General features: G+C 38.1%; 1 protein-coding gene and 1 long non-coding RNA gene across 2 annotated transcripts in view; one reads left to right on the top strand and one right to left on the bottom strand.

The window, feature by feature from the left end:
- Window positions 1-14,450, bottom strand: part of TRIM14 (tripartite motif containing 14) — a 42,197-nt gene that overhangs the window by 5,752 nt on the left and 21,995 nt on the right. Inside the window, exons 3-5 of the mRNA XM_072604305.1 lie at window positions 12,261-12,494; window positions 5,767-5,929; window positions 3,878-3,970 (exon numbers count right to left, since the gene is read on the bottom strand). Of these exons, the coding sequence (XP_072460406.1) occupies window positions 3,878-3,970; window positions 5,767-5,929; window positions 12,261-12,494 (490 nt within the window). The remainder of the gene's footprint in view (window positions 1-3,877; window positions 3,971-5,766; window positions 5,930-12,260; window positions 12,495-14,450) is intronic.
- LOC140501090 (uncharacterized) overlaps window positions 1-14,450 on the top strand; it is a 29,222-nt gene that overhangs the window by 1,213 nt on the left and 13,559 nt on the right. The gene's annotated exons all lie outside the window — the stretch shown is intronic.

Here is a 14,450-nt window from a genome sequence, read left to right as displayed (position 1 = left end):
TCTGCTTATGTTTTCTCTGTTTGTATTTTCTGAATGTAATTAAAAAAGGATTATTGATCCCTTACACAGCTATCTTTCCTAGTACAGCAGATGCAAGAACCTGTACTAGCAAGACATCCTGGCTATGCCAGTGTGGTTGCTGTTACAAAGGCATATAAGAAATTATCTTAGGCCAAAGAAGTATTGCTAGACCTGCCTTTCTATAATAATTAGCCAGGGGGACTAGATCTGAATACTACACAGTATTTATTACCACATTCTCTTTCTCTGAGTAACTTAGGCCTACTCTAGAAGGCCTACACCTTTTGTTAATTTCTAAGAGGCACTGGTTCTTAAGGGTGGTGATGCCTTCTAGCTCTGAAAAGTGTATATATACTCTGAGGTGAGGTTTTACTTTGGGGCTTAGTTTTTGGAAGAAGGTTTGTGTGCCAGATGAGACTCTGGGAAACCACTATGGAGCCCCCGGCTCTGAAAATCCAGATATTGGTGCTTCTCTTTCTGGTAACTATATATTTATGATTAGACAGTTGGATCTGTCTGTTGGTCTGTGATGTTATTGATGTGTTTTTCCTTTGTTCTCAAAGAGGACCATGATATCAAGATGATGACATGGCTTGCAGTTGACTTGACTTGAGTGAGGGAGGGCTGTGCAAGGTCACCAGCCTCACTTTCTCCTCTAGAGTCATCTGGGTCCAGTGGATTGATGTTAATCAGGATGACTGGAGATGACCCAGGATTCAATGCAATGCAATGGTCATTTTAGGCTAAGGTCTTATCAGATTCTTACTTTGAGTGAGATACGCCCATTTAATGAATAGGCATCTTTAAGTAGTTACTCAACGGAAGAATAAAAAAAAAGTATGATTGCTTGTGGTCAGATAGTTGGAAGACCTGTCTACTGATTTTTATTTCTCTGTTTATATTTTCTCTGAAGTTCAGGGTGGTGACATTTCCCCCTGAACTAAGTGAATGATACATGTGCTTGATTAAAGTGATTGCTGACCCCTCAAAAGTTGCTTTCCTTTTGGAAAAGCAGATCTAAGAACCTGTACAGCCAGCCCTCCTGTGTATGCCGAGGTCCTTGCTGTTACACTCTGCCATGTTGGTCTCTTTCTTCCATTAGTGAGTTGTTTCTTGGGAGCTTCATTTTGGAATGGGTCCAGGTCAGCCATACTTCATTCCCCTCCTAACTGTGGTTCTGACCATCTGAACTTAACTGCCATCCTTGTCCCCTCCCCTTGTGTGTACCTTCTTCCTCCTACTCCCCACTCCCTTTTCAGTTCCCTTTTATGTGTTGTTTTCACTATAAGAATGGAAACTTCCTGAGAGCAGAAATTATCTTTCTTTTCGCTTGTACTATATTTTCATCTCCTGTACCTGGAATATAGTAACCATATTTCACCATGTAACTACCTTCACCACCTAATTGTCTCACCTTGGTTTTATTTCCAGTCCAAAAATTGATTTATAACCTTTCATCATGTAATCATCGCATGGTTTAATTTTGCTCCTCATGCTGCTTTAAAAGGTACACAGAGCAGCAACGTATTCACCAGAGCCCTATGGATATGCATTTATCTGTTGTGCGTTGCAAGCCCCAAGCCTAGAATTCTCAGGGCAGGCACATTGTCAGTATATTTCCGAAAGCCGACTTGCATGATTTGTTTAGAATGCTGCAGTACTAACAGTACTGTTACTTAACCCATGGAAGAGATATAGTCACAAGAGGAGCAGGTGGGCAGGCAAAACTGCCATGACTAAGTCATGTGGTATGGTAAGACTTGCATCTTTCTGAGCTAGCTAAACAGTACATTTGTCTGCCAGTGATACAGTTTAGTAAGAAAAATCTTTAGAGTAACACCAGCACAATATTTTTTAAAAGTTTCACATAATGGTCACACCCCACCTTTTTGCAAAAAAAAAATTGGCATAAAATCTGCAAATACCATACAGTGAGATACAGTAAGTACTCGATAAATGCTTACTGCCTTGTTGCCTTACCAAAGCCTTTTCTTTTCCAGGTGAAATACCTTCAGTTCTTTCAAATAGTGCTTGCATCACATGGTATTAAGTCCCCTTTCTATATCAATTACCTTTCTCTTGACTAGGCTCCAAAATCATAGAACTGCAGAGTTAGAAGGGAACTCAGAAACCATTCTGTTCCAATTCTACCTGAAGCACTCCATAACGCATGGGGAAATATCCAAGTAGTGGTCATACAGTGTCTAACACTCATTTGAATACCTTGAGTAGCCTGCTGTCTCTCTTGAGGCAGCTCATTCTGTTTCTGGAGAAGTTCTCATTCTTAGGGAGGTTTCCTTTACAGAATATTGACATGAAAAGTTTCTTCCTGTAATTTCCATCCATTGGCAAAATTAATGGCAGCCTTCTTCCATATGATAACACTTCAAATATTTGAGGACAGTCATCATGCCCCTTCTTTGTTTTCTCTCTTTGCCTTTCTTTTTTTTATCATGTCTTTTCTCTTCCAACCTAAACTTGGGGGGATCTTTAGTCTGATGTCTTTCACTATGCTATCTTTTACCCCAAATGGGGCAGCTAGGTGGTGCAGTGGATAGAGCACCAGTACAGGAGTCAGGAGGACCTGAGTTCAAATCTCACCTCAGACACTTGACACTCACTAGCTGTGTGACCTTGGGCAAGTCATTTAACCCCAATTGTCTCATCCTGGGTCATCTCCAGTCATTCTGATGAATATCTGGTCACTGGATTCAGATGACACTGGAGGAGAAGTGAGGCTGGTGACCTGCACAGCCCTCCCTCACTAAAAACAAAGTCAAGTGCAAGTCATGTCATCAATTCTCTGATGGCGTGGTCTTCTTCAGCAACGAAGGACAAACACACACACATCTTACCCCAAATGAAAAGAAGTATGAAATAGTGGAAACAGTACAATTCATCAATGAACAGGTATTTAAATCCTGGGCTTGTCTCTCTCTCTCACACACACTCACACGCACACAGTACTACCACTATTTTTATTCCCACTTTACAGATGAGGAATGGGAACTTGAGAGAAATTAAATGATTCGCCTAGGAGCAAAGAACATTAGGTATCTGAGGTGGGATTTGAACCTAGGTTTTCATACTTCTAGTGTTCATTCCACTCTACCAGGCTTCCTTTAATCATGTAGCATTGTTGGACACTGGTCTCTTTATCTCTGACGTGAGTTGGAGCAGACAATCTATAATTTGGAATACTATGAGATCAATTTTTCCAACCAATACACATGCAGTATGATTTTGAGTCACTCCTTATCTGGTTGCTGACCTATGAACATGATGCAGCTTATCAATTTCTCCTCCAACCTTTGACCCTTAGAATTGGATACTTTGAGATGTGTTCTCTCTAGGGAAAAGTGGAATGAAATGATCACATCTCATATTTCAGACATTATACTTCTATTTATGCATATTTCATTAGGTTTTTTTTTTTTACTACTAAGCAGCACCAGTAATTCAAATAGTGCTTGATGTCCACCAAAATGGGTTGGTTATCTCACATGGAATAGTTTCTAACCTATGTCACTTTCCTCCTGCGCCTGCGTAGTTGATTTTTAGAGCCTACATGAAGGGCTTTGCATTTATCACTGCTAAATTTCATCTCAGACTTTAAATACCCTTTGAGGTTAGGGGTAATTATGGGCCAACATTTTTTGACTTTCCAAGACTATATTGATACTAATGCTTTAAGATGCAACTAAAATACTTTGTTTCAACAGGGAAAACATTTTAAAATGATGAAAGGATATTCTGTCTCAATTTGTAAGTAAATATAGAAAGTGTCACAGATTTATGCCAAAAGTCTATAGTCTTATGCTAATCTATGATCTTTTACACACTAATGTTACCTTACATTTTAAGAAGAGTGAACGCTCAGGTGTGGTTGTTATTTTCAGCAAGGTACCAGGTTTTGACTTGGAAGATACAGAAAGCTGGCTGAAGAGATCTAGAAGAAATTGTAACAGCCTTGTTAAGCACCCAGAAAAACAACTCACCTATTCTAGGCAGCTTATAGTGGTTTTGATTTTTTTTCTGATGTAAATTTTAATTGTATTATGGGTTATTGAGGAAGAAGTTAGGATGAGAAGAAAAGAGTATTTACTAGTCCCGATACATGAAGGCAGTCTCCGTCTGTACCAGATGATAGGGAGAAAGAGACTATTTTAGTCAAAAAGCAAGTCTTGAAAACTTGAACAAGAAGGAGTTAAGTGGGGCTGATAGTTCCTAAGAAATTCAAGTGGAAGAGAATGCTTGGGCACATACAAAATAGCAAGATGGTGGGTACAGTGTTTCAGAGATGAGAGAGGGTCAGATTTTGTTATAGGCAGATGAATTTAGGGTCAAGGGCATGAGTGACGTCAGTGGTACCTGGGTGACACTGACACATGCTTTTCTAGCTGATCAATGAGAAATTACAAAAACAGGTGTTAGAACCTTCTTTTCTCCTCTCCTTTCTTCTCCCCTCCCTTCTCCTTTCCCCACCCTTCTCTCTTTCCCCATCCCCCCTCATTTTCCTTTCCCCATTTCTTCTCTTCTACTCTCCCTTCCCCATCTCCTCTCCTTTTCTTTTCCCCCTATTCTTCCCCATCTCCTCCCCATTCTTCTCCTCTCCTTTTGCATCTCCTTTCTCTTCTCCTCTTTCTTTTTCTATGCTTTACCATTTTCTCTCTTCTTCTCTCTTTTATTTTCCTTTCCCATTTCCTTTCCTCTTTCTTCCTTTCTCTTTCCCTTCCTTCTTTCCTCCCCTCCCCTCTCTACTTACCCTCCTCTTTCTTTCCTTTGTCCCATCCTTCCTTTACTCCCTACTTACTATGTGTAGAACGCTGTTAATTTTGTTGAATACTCCCAAAGTGCTTGGAGTAAATCTGCTTTTGCTTTTGGTTGTCTTATTGTTGCATTATTTAACCTTCTGGAGACTTCTCACTTTCTTTTACCTCTCTGCCAAAAGTTTATGTATTGTGTACCCTTTTTTTCTCTTTTTTCTCCTTATTCATTATTTCAGTTGTCCTTTTCATTTTTCTGTAAAGTATTTTTCCCCAGGAGGATTAATTTAATTTCTATTCTGGTTTTATCTTCTTCTTTTACTTTGTTCACTAAAACTACTTCAAACAAACCAGAGAAGGAGCTGATCCCAAGTATACCAGATCCTATGCACAATTGGTATTTTATAGGTTTATGAACACCAGAAGAATATAAACCCCTTAACGGCAGCATCTCTTTTCATTTTTAATTGAATGTCACTTAATCAACACTTGTCAAACTGAACTGAATTTCTAAAAGTAGAAGAGACCAAGATAACTCTTCTCTTAGTTCCAATTGTCTTAACATTTCTACTTATGAAGGAGTATTAATGTTAGTACTTCCTCCTTTGGGACGCCTCCATAAATGTTTACTGAATGAATGAGTGACTGAGTGAGAAAGACAGGGAACACAGCATGAGCCAAAACAAAAAGGATGGTAACTAGAATGGTTGGGCTGGGGCAAAGGATTTCTTTAGAGGAGCAGTAGTCTGAATAAAAACAGCTTGGGATCAGGTTCTGAAGGGCCTTGAATGCATGGTCAAGGGATATGGACTTCGCCTTGTAAGACTCTGAAACCACTGGACTTTTTTTGAGCAGAAAAGCGTCATGATAGAAAGTATTTTAGGAAGATTTATCTGGGCTGAAGAGACCTGGTATAAGTCAAAAAGCAAAAGCAACTGGATTGCCTGCAAAGAAATTAGGTTAAGTAGAAATGATTTACCTTCTTTAAGGCGGACTTCCAATGGCATCTGAAGAGTGGTAAAAACAGATGTTGCTAAGTTCCTATAATAGGTCTTAGCATGTTCAAACTTGACAGGTACTGGATGGCATAATTCTGTAGGAACCATCTGCTGCATCATTTCCTTTTCTGATGCTGTATATTCCTAAAGGTAACAAAACTGATTTTAAGTTTGGTTTAAACAAATCTGTGAAAGGGAAAAGAATGTCATTGCCCTTTTTATGCTTGCCCACAAAATTCAGAAACCCATTCTCTCCACTCACTTTCATGTTAATTTAGCTTGGATTCCCTCCAGTGAAGTCCTACTCTGGTGTCTCATTGTGGTATGGAAATGACCCTATGTTCTAAAAAGCTATTTTATGAGAGCATAAACATTTAGAGGTAGAGGTCCAGAATGTCTATCATTCAAATAGCGGTCTAGCTAAGAATGATGAGTCTCATCAAACCATCAGTCAACAAGCATTTATTTACGATTCACCAGGCACTATACTGAATACTGGGTGTATAAAGCCAAAATGAAACGAAAACATTCCCTTCCCTCAAGAAGCTTACATCTAATGGAAGAGAAAAAATATGTAAATCAGAGCACACAAAAGAAATAGGAATAGGTGGAACAGGAGTGGTTGGGGAAAGGGGAAGAGAAGGGACTAGGAAAGACCTCTTAGAAGAAATGGTGTTAGAGCTGAGTCTTAAAGAAAGTCAGGGATTTCATGACTAAGAAGTCAGGAAGGCAACATCACAGGCATGGGGAAAAGTTAGTGCTATTTATTTCTGTCATGACAATTCCCAGAGATCATCTCCTAAATAGCAAAAGAGTTACTATCTGTGTCAATGAAGAGGCAGTATTGGGTAATGGTTAGAGTGCTGGAGTAGGACATGGACAATCTTGGGTTCAAATCTTGCCTCTGACACTTAGTACATGTATGACCATAGACAAGTTAACTAACCTCTATTTTCACATCTATAAAATGGGAATAATAAAACTTTCAGCACCTACCACACAGGGTTGCTGAAAGCTCAAATGAGATAAACTATGCAAAACTCTTTGTAAACCTTAAACTTTATCTAAATGTCAGCTATTATACTGTTATTATTAAGGGAGCACTTACACCAAAGAAAGCAAAAGCCCTTGAAGCATTATATTGAAAATATGAGCATATACCTACAAATAATATATTTTATATATTATTATTTATATATTACATTTATACTTATAAATATAATTTTTAAATATTTATACATATATTATGCTGTTATTTATATGTTATGTTTTTAACATAATAAAAGTTTATTTTCTCAAAATAGTCAATTTTTATTGAAAAAAATCTAGTCAGGTCTCACATTTGTATAGTACTTTACAGCTTATGAAACATTTTTCTTATAGCAACCCTATGAGAAATTGACAGTAATAGTATCCCCATTTCATAGATGAGAGAACTGAGGCTTAGAGAAATGAAATGACTTGCCCAGGGTCACACAGTCAGGTCTTCTGACCTCAAGGCCAGCTTCCTTCCCAGCATACCATGCCGCTTAAACGCTTAACAAAATGATAGCTGAAAACAATTTTATAATTTATTTTATTTAAATTAAATTTAAATTTAAAATTTAAAAACTAACAAAACAAATGAGAAAATGAGATATATTAAGATAGTATACAATCTACCTGCAACTATATGCTTTTTGGTAGCTTGAAGAAAGAAAGCCTTATCTATTCTGACCTGAACAAACCACATCAGCAATACTGCACTCAGATCAGCAAACAACATGATAGGAGAGGACCACCAATGAACTAGAATACATCCAGAGAAGGGGCCTCAGAATAGTCAAAACCATGCCGTGGTCAACAAATATTAATTAAGCAACAACTACACACTATGCTAGGTGCTAAGACTGATAAAATAACACCAGGTCTTTGGTTTTGAAGACAGTTCAGTCTGATGGGAAAGGGATGACAACAATATAAACATAAAATTGAATATTATATATTCATATATTATATATATAATATATATGATGTATCCATCTCTACAACTCTCCATCTATCTCCGTATCTGTATCTGCCTATGAATGAAATGTATGACATATAAGGAACAGTTGTGGAAATTGAGAAAGTTTAGCCTGGAGAAGACAAAGAAAGGTCTTCAACTATCTTTTTATTTTTTTAAATTTTATTTTATTATTATTATTTTTTAATGTTTTACAATCACTGCCATAAAATTAAGATTTTATCCCCCCCACACCTGCCCCCCACTACTCCTCTTCCTCCCCATGACCACATACAATTCTGCATAAGTTCTACATATACTTTCTTATTGAGTAAGTACATTTTCACTATAGTCATGCTATGTAGTCAAACTAAAATAAATGGAAGAAATCATATAACAAATCAAAACATGATACACAAAAACACACACACACACACAAACATGATCTGCTACATTCTGCGAATGACTTCCATATTTCTTTCTCTGAGTGTGGAAGGCATTTTGCCTTATGTCTTCAACTATCTTAAAGCTTGTCATATGGAAGATGAATTTGAGATAGTCTGCTTATCCCTATAAGGGATAATTAGGACTAATTTTGGTTCAATATAAAGAAGACTAATGGCCATCCCCAAATGGCATGACTGACCTTTTGAGAGAATAAACCCCCTATTACAGGGATTGTTCAAGCAGAGACTATTGTTGAGGGAGATTCCTATGCTGAATGAGAGATGACCTCAAAGATTCCTTTTTCTAAAGAAGGACACTGTTGGCATATTAGAAGGATTTCCTAAAGATAGTGAGATCCTCCAGATATTTCATGTTGCAGATGATGGTCCCCTTCCAGCTCTAAATCTATGATCCTATGATATGTTTGTTGAATCAAACCCTTGAATGCTGTAGGGTCTTCTAAATGTGACTCCTAATCATTCAAGAGAGTTCAGCTTAATTATTCACACAGGAAAAACCAAGTGCATGAAGAATGACTTGGGTAGATGGACAAGCTATCAAGCTGGTTGATTAGCATATATGTCTTGGATAGACACTGTGACAAACAATGAGCAAGGGTCACATCTGAAGAGCAAAGTGGGCTGACTGCCTTTGGGATATCAAGCGATCACGTTTAATGACCCCAAGCTTCTCCCTGAAATAAAGATCCATCTTTTTTAATAATGATATTCTTCTGGTGATCTTATATGACTATGAAATACTACAGTGTCCAAAGAATTACAGTTGTGGGTCACCCAAAGGACAATGAAAAAGTACATGGTGGGTATGAGTAGACTGTAACATATTATCAATAAGGAGCTGCTGGAAGAAGTCATGACATCATTAAAGACTTCTTAGCTTTGTGACTGAACTGAAGAAATAGCTTTCTTTCTTTCCTTCTTTCTTTCTTTCCTTCTTTCTTTCTTTCCTTCTTTCCTTCTTTCCTTCTCTCCTTCTCTCCTTCTCTCCTTCTCTCTCTCTCTTTCTTTCTTTCTTTCTTTTTCTTTCCTTCCTTCCTTCCTTCCTTCCTTCCTTCCTTCCTTCCTTCCTTCCTTCCTTCCTTCCTTCCTTCTTTCTTTCTTCTTCCTTCCTTCCTTCTTTAAATATGGTTAGAATTCTTTGATTCAAAGCTGATTTACCCTTAAAAAGAATTAAAACTTTCCCCACCCCTGGTCTAGAATCTGGCATAGATCAAGGAATGTAGAAAGATTATTAAGGCTAAGATAATAGGCTACTGAGACTATAAGGAGAAAATTAATTTTACAGAATATGACCCAAGTAGACTAGAAAGAGCAGAAAAGATTTAAGGATCCATATGTGTTCTGCCTTCTCTCTTTGATTTTTCTTCCTGGTGGGCAGAGGAAAAAGTGACAGTACAGATATCTCTTCTTTCTGCCTATATTTTCCTGTTTCTCTGTCTTTTGCTGTTTGTCATCTCTTTGGTCTGAAGCTGAGAAGTCTACATGGTTTCATGTCAACTTAGGTCCCACTGAATACTAGATTGGCAATCTAATTCCATCCCATTTACAAGAATGCTTGTTTATGGGCATTATATCTTTAGAGATTTGAGGTATTTTGTTTTGTCCTGACCAATGATGTAATTGCTGTTGGAAACTTTGTGAGGAAGTTCTTGTTATCAATTTAAACATCCATTCTGCAGCTGATAGTCTTACAGAGCTGTCTGGGACAATGACTAGTTAAGCAACCTAAGGTCATACAATCAGTGTCAGAGGATTGCCTTAAACCCACGTCTTGATTATGAGGTCAGTTCCTTATACCTCATGCTTCTTATCTTTAGAGTTTCCATTAAGAAATATATTCTCAATTTGTAGAAGTTGTATTGTACAGATTTCCATCTTTCTACTGAACTAGGAAGTTGTCTGAAAGTTAAATGCTCATTAATCATCCTTACAAGGTGGTGCAATGGATAGAGAACAGGAAATGGAGTAAGGAATACTTAAATTCAAATCCAGCCTCAGACACTTCCTAGCTGTATGACCCTTGGCAAGTCACTTAATCCTGTTTTCCTCAGTTCCCTCAACTGTAAAATGAACAGAAGGAAATGGCAAACCACTCTAGTATCTTTGTCAAGAAAACCCTAAATGAAGTCACAAAGACTGAACTGAAATGACTCAACAATATCAATCATCCTTAACTATTTCTTTCCAGTTTTCTTGAGAAAAATAGTCTCTATTTCTTAATGGTTTCTAGAAATTTTTCTTCAGTGTACTTTGATACAGCAGAAGAGACAGAACAGAGAGGAAACATGAGCATCAGGGTATAGTGGATAGAAAACTGGCCTCAAAATCAAGTTCCTCCTCTGATACATAACTGGCTGTGTGATCTGAGCAAGTTGTTTAATTTCTTAGTGCTCTAGGCAACTGAGATTATGTGGCAGAGAATGTGATCACCTGCACTGGTGATTTCATGGGGGTAGGAAATTCTAGGCAAGGATACTTCCTCTACAAATGTAGATCAGCAACTATCCTGCCATTTATAGTCTCTGAAAGTTACCTGGGGGCACTAAAAGGTGAAGTGACTTGCCCAGAATCACACAGCTGGGAAGTGTCAGAGGCAGGTTTTGAACCCACATTTTTTTGACTGAGGCTAGCTCTCTCTTCAGAACTCCATGCTGCACTACATATTCTTGTTATTTAGTTGTTTTGGTTGTGTCCTACTCATCGTGACCCCATTTAGGGTTTTCTTGATAAAGATACCGGAGGGGTTTTACCATTTTCTTCTTCAGCTCATTTTACATATGAGAACACTGAGGCAAACAGGGTCAAGTGACTTGCCCAGGGTCACACAGCTAGGAAGTGTCTGAGGCTGGATTTGAACTTAGGAAGATGAGTCTTTCTGATCCTATGCCTAGAGCTCCATCCACTGTGCCACCTAGCTGCCTTGCACAACATATAGTAAGCGATACTATGTTTACTAAATTGAATGTTAGTTTGGGTATGTAGCAGGCAATAACTGTTTGTTGAAGTAAATAGGAGTTTGACTATACTGAACCATTATTTTTTACCTCTGGGTTTGATCACCCCTGGATGAAGTGACTACAGACATTAGAGATCTGTGGGTCTGAGAAACCAGACCCTGGAGATACGGATGGGTAACAACTGCCAGGAGGTCCTTCTATCATCCCACTCCTTATTACTGCAGGTATAACTGAAAGTGCTTCCATCATGCTGCCCGCACAACCATAGGGATGGAAAGAGGCTGATATAGTCAAATAAATATACATTTGGAACAATTCTCTAGAATTTCTACTTTTGTGTACAGAGACATAGCAAGAAGGTCAGAAAAGAGGGAAAATGTGAGCATGTGCGCATGGTTTTAATAATTATTCTTAGTTCACTGATTGGTTAATTTTTGGATTGTGTGGTTACTTTTAAGATAAACTATGCAGGGTATATGCTTGTCTCTTGTGGATGGACTAACTGCTACGTTCTTGTTCTGCCCCTTAAGTTTGGTATTTTATTATTTCCTAGATAAAAAGGGGGGCAGCTAGGAGGCGCAGCACATAAAGTACTGGGCTTTGGGTCAGGAAGACCTGAGTTCAAATCCAGTCTCAGAAACTTCCTTGCTGTGTGTCCTTGGGCAAATCACTTAACCTCTGCCACCGCAGAAGGAAATGACAAACCACTCCACTACTTTTGCTGAGAAAACCCCGAGGTCCAAGAAGTCATGAAGAGGAGGACATGACTGAAATGACTGAACAACAAGGAAGTGAAAAGGAATTCTGTTTTTTTACGATGTGTGGACCATCTAAGCTTCCCTATCCATTGTATATGAAGTCTTATTCTGTATCCCAAGCAACCTCATTTTCTCACTGTGGAGCAGAATCTACAATTGAACTTACATGCACCAACACATGAAATGAACAGAAAAAACCAAAGAAGTTATGGCTCATAAAGTGGTTCAAATGCCACAAAAACATAGACACTAATCACCATGAACGGAGACTAGTGGTTGATGACTTAAGTGTCAGAAATTGCTTGTTACCTGTAGCAACTGAACAGGATCTTGCTGTTGGTGTATTCTTTGGATCTTCCTGGAAAGGTTGTCTATGCTGTTAATTCGTTCTTGACACAATTCCACTTGCTCATCATATGTTCTAAATGCCTGCTGGGTGTTTCTATCAATGAATTTCTTTGCCGCCGTTTCCTCTTCATCAAGTAATAACCGCAGTTCAGTAAATTTTCCTGTTAGCCAGATTTTGATAGCCTCAGAATGTTCCTAAAAACAAAATGATTTTTAAAAATTTCCAACTGATCATCCATTCCTCAATTTATGAGTGTGTCATATGCAAACATGGCTGACTAGCATTATGCCAGGACAAGGGGTAGAAATGAATATATGTGTGTATTGGGGTGGGGATGAGGGAAGGGTGGAGAGTTGAGCAGGATGGTAAATACTCCTCTGAAACCTGAAGAATAAGAAACAGTCCCTGAGCCATCAAGTTCTTTTCTTTAAAAAAAAAATAACACTTTTCCCAATTACAAGTAAAAACACTTTTTAACATTCATTTAAAAAAATTTTTGAGGTCCAAATTCTCTCCTTACCTTCCTCCTCTCCCCTGTCCCTCAGACAGTAAGCATTTTCATATAGGTTATACATATGCAATCATGCAAAATGTATTTCCGTATTAGTCATATTGTGAAAGACACAGACCAAAAAAAAACTCATGAAAAAATAAAGTGAAAATAATATGCTTTGATCTGCATTTGGACTCCATCAGTTCTTTCCCTGGATGTGGATAGCATTTTTTCATCATGAGTCTTTTGGGATTGTACTGGATCATTGTATTACTGAGAAGAGCTAAGTCATTCACAGTTGATCATTGTACAATACTGCTGGTACTGTGTACGTGTTTTCCTGGTTCTGCTTACTTTGCTTTGTTTGCGGAACTCTGCAGTTTTTCTGAAGTTAACCTGCTTATCATTTCTTGTAGTACAATAGTGTTCCATTACACATACCACAACTTGTTCAACTGTTCCCCTACTGATGGACATTCTCTCAGTTTCCAATTTTTTGCCACCACAAAAAAGTTGCTATAAATATTTTTGTACAAAATATTTTTTTGTCATTTTTCCTTTTTTTTCTAAAAGTCTCTTTAGGATACAGATCTAGTAATTGTGTTGCTAGATCAGAGTATACATAATTTATAGCCCTTTGAGCATAGTTCCAAATTGATCTCCAGAATATTTGGATCGGTACACAACTCCACCAACAATGCATTAATGTAGCAATTTTCCCACAGCTCCTCCAACATTAATCATTTTCCTTTTCTGTCACATCAGCCAATCTGATAGGTGTGAGGTGGTACCTCAAAGTTGTTTTAATCTGCATTTCTCTAATCAATAGTGATTCAGAGTATTTTTTTCTTATGCCTGTTTGTATCCTTTGACCATTTGTTGATTAAAGAATGACTTCTACTCTTATAAAATCTGTCTCAGTTCTCTATATGTTTGAGAAATGAGGTCTTTATTAGTGACAACTGCTATAAAATTGTTCCCCAGCTTTTTTTCTTTTAATTTTGGTTGTGTTGGTTATGCTTGTGCAAAACCCTTTTCAATTTGATATAATCAAAATTATCCATTTTACATCTCGTAATGCTCTTTATCTCCTGCTTGGTCATAAATTCTTCCCTTCTCCATAGATCTGACAGGTAAACTATTTTTTGCTCTCCTAATCTGTATGTGGTTTCAACCATTTACATCTACATCATGTACCCATTTTGACTTTATCTTGGTATACAGTGTAAGATGTTGGTTTATACCTAGTTTCTGCCATACTGCTTTCCATAAATTCCCTTCTTAACAGGTGGCAAAGCAACCCCTATGGTCAGAAGGGTGGTAGAGATTCCCTTCTCAAGGGAAAAAATTTCATCAGTGAGGGCCCAGACCACCCAGAAAACTGATCTATAATCACCCGCTTGAATTCCTCACTCTCAGTGTCCTGCTATTCTTGTTGTACCAACTTTCAAGGTAGTATTTCCGACCTTCCTCTTCCCAGTCTCATTTCTGGCTCCTGGACTTCTAAACCATGCTGTCTTATGTTAGAACTTCCCCCAGTGCCTGGGGCCTCTTCACCCTGGAAGATTCAGCTATCCCTGTGAACTTTTAAACATGGAGCATCCCACTCTATAACACCTTCCTTCCCTTCTCCCACTGGTGAGTGCCTCCAGCAACC

The sequence above is a fragment of the Notamacropus eugenii genome, chromosome 1 (assembly GCF_028372415.1).
Source record: "Notamacropus eugenii isolate mMacEug1 chromosome 1, mMacEug1.pri_v2, whole genome shotgun sequence".
Taxonomy (NCBI): domain Eukaryota; kingdom Metazoa; phylum Chordata; class Mammalia; order Diprotodontia; family Macropodidae; genus Notamacropus; species Notamacropus eugenii.
The sequence above is the reverse complement of the archived record's forward strand: the minus strand, read 5'-3'. Positions and strand labels throughout refer to the sequence as shown.